Source organism: Helianthus annuus, chromosome 3, assembly GCF_002127325.2.
Source record: "Helianthus annuus cultivar XRQ/B chromosome 3, HanXRQr2.0-SUNRISE, whole genome shotgun sequence".
NCBI lineage: Eukaryota > Viridiplantae > Streptophyta > Magnoliopsida > Asterales > Asteraceae > Helianthus > Helianthus annuus.
This window is the reverse complement of record NC_035435.2, coordinates 152359440-152365422: the sequence shown is the minus strand read 5'-3', so window position 1 is coordinate 152365422 and position 5983 is coordinate 152359440. Positions and strand designations below refer to the sequence as shown.

Here is a 5983-nt window from a genome sequence, read left to right as displayed (position 1 = left end):
CCGCACCATTCTGTCCATTCTATGTTAACGGACGATATTACGCTTTTTTCTTGTGGATGGTATCTACCCATCATGGTTTGTTTTTGTGAAAGCTTCTTCATTTCCTGTCGAGGCTAAAGAAATCGTATTCAAAAAATTGCAAGAATCAGCAAGAAAAAATGTTGAGAGGGCTTTTGGTGTTTTAAAGGGTAGATGGGGTATACTACACCGACCGGTTCATGCGATGAACAAGAAATCCATACATAGCATAGTATATGCATGTATCATATTGCACAATATGATAATCACAGAAGACGGATGTGCAATATCTCCAGATTGGGTGCCGGATCCTCCTACACAAGTTCAAGTTCCACAAAATATCCAACAAGACTTGCGTGATGAAGAAACTCACTTTCGGTTGAGATACAATTTAATCGAACTAGTAGGTTCTTTAGGTTTGGAGTTTCATGAGTCGGACGAGGAGTAGAGTTTTTTTAGTATTTTTTTTTTAATTGTAGCCTAAAATATTTCTAGTATGTTTTAATTTTAATGAAATTTATAATTTTAGTGTAATAGTGTTTTATTGTAAATTTCTAATTTAAAAAAAAAATAAAAAGTTGTGAGTGATGGAATTCCATCACTAGTGATGACCACCGCCACTAAAAATGCTTGTGAGTGATAAAATAGTGTTAGCTGACATGACGGAACATGATTGGATGTTTGTGAGTGATCAATTTCATCACATGTGACCACCCCTCCCCTTATTAAGCTTCTTTTCTACTTTCGTCTTTCTCTAGAGAGAGAACAAAAAACACAAACTCACAGCAATGAAGTTAAGTATTGTGGTGAAGCTGAGCATAAACGACGACGAGAAAGCCCGTAAAGCTCTTAAGACCGCTAATAGTCTCTCCGGCGCAGAATCAGTGTCTTTCGTTGGGCCAGATAGAGACCAGATAGTCGTGACTGGGGATGGTATTGACCCAGTTGAACTGACGAGGTTACTAAGGAAGAGGGTTGGATACGCAGAGCTGTTAAGTGTGGGTCCGGCGGAGGCAAAGAAAGAAGAATCAAAGCCCACTGTACAAAGTGATCCTTATCAGTCCGAATATCATAGCTATGGTATGCCCTATTACTAAGTCCTCAATAAACTCTTACGATTTCTTATTCTTATTCGTTATTATTTTCACTATATACATTACATGCTTTAAATTGACCACAATTCTGAATCAAGCATGAGATTTTTGAAAGTCAAAAGTTCTTTACATAATTAGAACCAACAATTTATTTTCATAAAACAAGCTTAAAATCACTATCAATATTTTTCATCATCATTTATGAAGTCACAACATGCAAGGGTAGTTTGGCAAATCTTGAAGGGGGTGGTTTGAAAGACATCTAGAGTCTAGAGACTATCAGGGATGAACATATGGTACTTTCCCGTACTGAAATATTTTCGGTTTCACTTTTTGACGTTTTTGGTATCGGTGTTTTCGGTTCGATACAATACCGGTATTTTGCCTAATTTTACAAACAAATACCGGTACCGTACGTCCCGCTACTGGTACCAAGCTCTCCCTAGGGACTAATAGTTAAAATAGTTTGTTATTACGAAGTGAGTTAATTACTGTTTTCGTCCCTATGGTTTGTCAAAAATCACTATTTCAGTCCATTAGTTTAAAAATTGCGATTTCAATCCCTGTGATTTCACTTTCGTAACCATTTCAGACCTCGTAACCATTTCAGTCCCTGTACTTAACAGAATAATGGATTGAAATGGTTATGAAAGTGAAACCACATGGACTGAAATGGTTACGAAAGTGAAACCACATGGACTGAAATCGCATTTTTTAAACTAATGGACTGAAATAGTGATATTTGACAAATCACAGGGACGAAAACAGTAATTAACTCTTACGAAGTTTATTTAAATTAGAAGTTGAGTATGACTTCAGATGAGTGGAATTGAACATTTTGTATAATCAGCAACGCCATTGACAAACTCCAATATTCCACCACTACGTTCACTATAGATTACAAGATATTTGGCTTTTTTGTTTAGTTCTTAATGAGCCTCTTAATGGTTTAGAGCTCTTACTGATTCAACACTAAATGGTTCAGACATTTGCCTCTGAATGTTTAGTTATTATACACCTCTAATCTGAATAGGTTAGACGTTTGCATCTAAATGATTAAGTATTATATTGGCTCTTAATAGTTCAGAACTCCTACTGGTTTAACACATAACCATTCAGAAGTAAGTGAAATTTTTCGAAAAAGAAATTTGTTTAGAAACAAATATTGAAAGTGGTAATCAGATGAAACATAAATATTGCTAAAACTGGCGATGGGACAGATAATGTTTTTACAAATAATGTAATTTTCACTAATTTATGATCCTATAGTAATAGTAAAAGTAATAGTAATAGTAATAATAATAATAATAATAATAATAATAATAATAATAATAATAATAATAATAATAATAATAATAATAATAATAATAATATTATTATTATTATTATTATTTTATTATTATTATTATTTTACACTTAACGTTTCTATATAAAATATTCATTTTTATTTTGCAACTAACGTTTTGTTATTTCTTATTTTTATATATTTATTATTTTTATCTTATTTTTATATGACTATTTAACATTTTTAATTTAAAAAGAAATTTGCTACGTTTGCTGCGCCAAGGTGATCTCCTATGCCAATTGATAATGCAAGATTAAAAATTTAAAATATGTCAAGCCAATGAAGATATTCTAAATTGATTTTATGATTTTTTTCAATAAATATTTTTTTATCGGTGAACTTCATGTATAAGGTTACTACACTCTTTAAATCGGAGATCACCGTATTGCCCCACTTTAGACAGACTATTGTCACGGAGTTATTTTCTTACTCTCGTGCGGCACTTAGATTTGATCTAAGTTAAGCCAAAAGTTACTCCGTGACACTATGTTGTCTTAACCGGGCTTATGCTGGCTTCAAAGTTTTGCTTTTTTTGGATGTTCCCCGGGAACTTGATAGTCGTTGTGGCACCACAAGAGCAGAACTCTCTGGCGTAACACACAGTGGGACGAAAACCCGGTTGGGCTCGGGATCGAACAGACAACCTCACACAAGGCCTAGTCCAAATCCTTCATTGGCTATATCCATCCCAATATAAAACAAGTAGGAATTGAATTTAAGTCTTTATTAAAAAACTCAAGGCTCCTACCATCATGTTACATGTGAGAGATGATTTTTCCAATAAATAAACCAACATGTGGGATGCTATGACTTTTCCTAAGGCCGTGGGGTATGGGGCGGGGTTGGGGCGTGGGTTGGCCGAAAACGCCCAAACCACCACCCCGGGGGCTTGGGTTGGGGCGTGGGTTTGGGGCGTGGCCCCAATGGCGTGGGTTTGAAGCCGGGCGTGGGGCGGGGTAGTAAATGACATGGCAGGCTCTCAATAGCCAAACCAAAATCATGCCCCTAAACCCAAGCCCCCAACCCAAGCCCCACCATACCCCTTGGGTGTGGGTTTAAGTGGTGGGAAGCTCCCATTTCACATGTCAACAAATGCCCCAACCCAAGCCCCACCATACCCATAGTCTAATATATAAAAAATTTCTACACCTACTCCTCCACTAGACCATATCACTGTGATACACCTGCTCCTCCACTAGACTATAAAGGTGCTTTAAACATGGGCCCTAGGAACAACAAGGTGCCAAAAGGAATCGTGTGGGTCAGCAGGAGCCCCCAAATTCCGCGAGTAAATTGCCTGTCAAACCCTGTAAAATAGCATCATTATTCAGGGTCGTTTCAAGCTTTTTAGAGATCCTAGACGAAATGAAATTTTGAGACCCTTTTTCACTTTGGTTATTATAAATGATACTCCTTTATCCGTGTTTGAAACCAAACAAAAATCTAACACAATTTAACACATAGTGGTTTGCTTGAATAAGGAATCAAACAAATCTTAAACAATAAGTTTGCACTGATATTAATAGTTAGCATACTAATTTTTTTTAGGTGGAGACCCTATTTTTTTTTTGAGGCCCTAGGCCCAAGCCTAGGTTAATTATACTCTAGGTCCGGCCCTGTCATTATTCAAGTACTGCATCTGCATTTAACATTCGATTTGGATATTTGATTCAATTTTTCTCATTGTATGTAATCCCAGCCACAATAATGGAGACTTTCTTGGAGGAGTTTCGACATCTTAGAATCCATCTTCAAGAGATTAAATCAGCCACTGACAACTTTGATGACAAAAAGGTTATCGGAACCGGTGGTTTTGGGAAGGTTTACGAAGGAGAACTTTTACACCCCGGCCGAAGCTTGGTTGCTTTTAAGCGTCTAGATCGTAGATTTGGGCAAGGGAATCCAGAGTTCTGGAAGGAAATAATGATGCTTTCTCGTTACTCGCATGAAAATCTAATCTCTCTATTGGGATTTTGTGACGAGGATGGCGAGAAGATCCTTATTTATGAGCATGCATCTAATGGAAGTCTTGATCGCCATTTAGGATCCACTACTTTTACGTGGATTCAACGTCTCAAGATATGCCTTGATGCGGCAAGAGGCCTCTGCTACTTACATGATGACAAGGGCACTCAACAAAGAGTCCTCCACCGTGATATAAAGAGCTCCAACATCCTCTTAGATGAATACTGGAACGCCAAAGTATCTGACATGGGATTGTCAAAAATAGGGCCAGCTAATCAGCAGCACGCGACTCTTTTCACCAATGTTGTAGGTACCCTTGGATACCTAGATCCACTGTATATGGAGTTGGGTATTCTAACGAAAGAGTCGGATGTATACTCTTTTGGTGTTGTCTTATTTGAAGTATTATGTGGACGACTCTGCTTTGAGACTCGTAAAGTTGGGTTTATGAGTTTGGTACGTACGTGGAGACAAAAGTACAAACAGGAGAAGCTGGATGAGATTATCTTTCAAGCTCTGGTGGACGAAATAGATCCCAGGTGTTTAAAAGTATATTCAGACATTGCATTCCAGTGTCTGCAGAAAAATCGTGAAGGACGACCAACAATGTCTCTTGTTGTGGAAAAGCTTGAGACCGCACTTGAATTTCAGAAGATTTACGAAGAGATTAAACATTCATTAGAATAAGATAACACATTAGCAACGATGTCCTCTTCTTCCTCAATAACAGTCCTAGAAGTGTCATTTTCCACATCCTGAAATATCAATCAATTTTATATAACAAACCAATCACTGGACATATAAATTTACTTCCAACAGACAAGGTGTACAATCTTTATGCCTCTTTTATCTTTGCAGTACGACACTGTTGAAGTAAAGCTCGCTTTGTTTCTAGTGTTTTAATATCAAACCTTAATCTCCTCAAACTTAAGTACTTGTGTTTGTCATCACATGCATTCATCAACTTCTTATGTAAAGACAAGCCCACATCTACATCCACCGCACCCGAAGAAGTAGACGCCCCCTTTCGATCCAACTCCCTATACTTTTCCAATTTCCACTATCCAACTCCCTATACTTTTCCACTATCTCTTGTGTCTCAACCGAATCATTACTATACTCTCTCTCTCATCCTCCACCATTTCAACCACATCAACATTTGATAACATTAATTACCTCAACAATATCATTATCATCATCATCATCTTCAACACCCTCATCTTCATAACCTTAATTACCTCAACAACATCATTATCCTATTTAAAACCTACATCCTTACACCTACCAGTTGCAGATTCCTTTGCAAGATTATACTTTGAATACTTAGGGTCTGTTTGGTATATATGGGGTAATGGAATGGACGAGGTAATGGAATAGATCAGGTAATGGAATTGGTCATTACCAATCCATGTCTTGTTTGGTTGTCATATGAGAATGGAATGAAGCATTACTTTTTGTTGTTTGGCATGCGAGAAAAGACGAAGGAATAAAATCGTATGGCGGTGGTCAATGATAGGCGGTGATGGTGGGGGGTGATAGGTGCCAGTTGTAGCTGCGGCGG

The 5983-nt window shown here is 37.4% G+C and overlaps 1 protein-coding gene across 1 annotated transcript; it reads left to right on the top strand.

Annotated features, from left to right (window-relative positions):
• Window positions 1-790: 790 nt before the first annotated feature.
• LOC110930072 (receptor-like protein kinase HERK 1) lies at window positions 791-5300 on the top strand. The gene is made up of 2 exons (XM_022173301.2): window positions 791-1098; window positions 4157-5300. Exons 1-2 carry the CDS (start codon window positions 807-809, stop codon window positions 5107-5109), a joined length of 1245 nt encoding a protein of 414 aa, XP_022028993.1. The 5' UTR covers window positions 791-806; the 3' UTR covers window positions 5110-5300.
• Window positions 5301-5983: the final 683 nt, after the last annotated feature.

Coding starts and splice junctions, on each gene's coding strand:
- LOC110930072 (XM_022173301.2), top strand. CDS start 807: ATGAAGTTAAGTATTGTGGTGAAGCTGAGCATAAACGACGACGAGAAA. Junction 1,099..4,156: donor GTCCGAATATCATAGCTATG/GTATGCCCTATT, acceptor ATGTAATCCCAG/CCACAATAATGGAGACTTTC.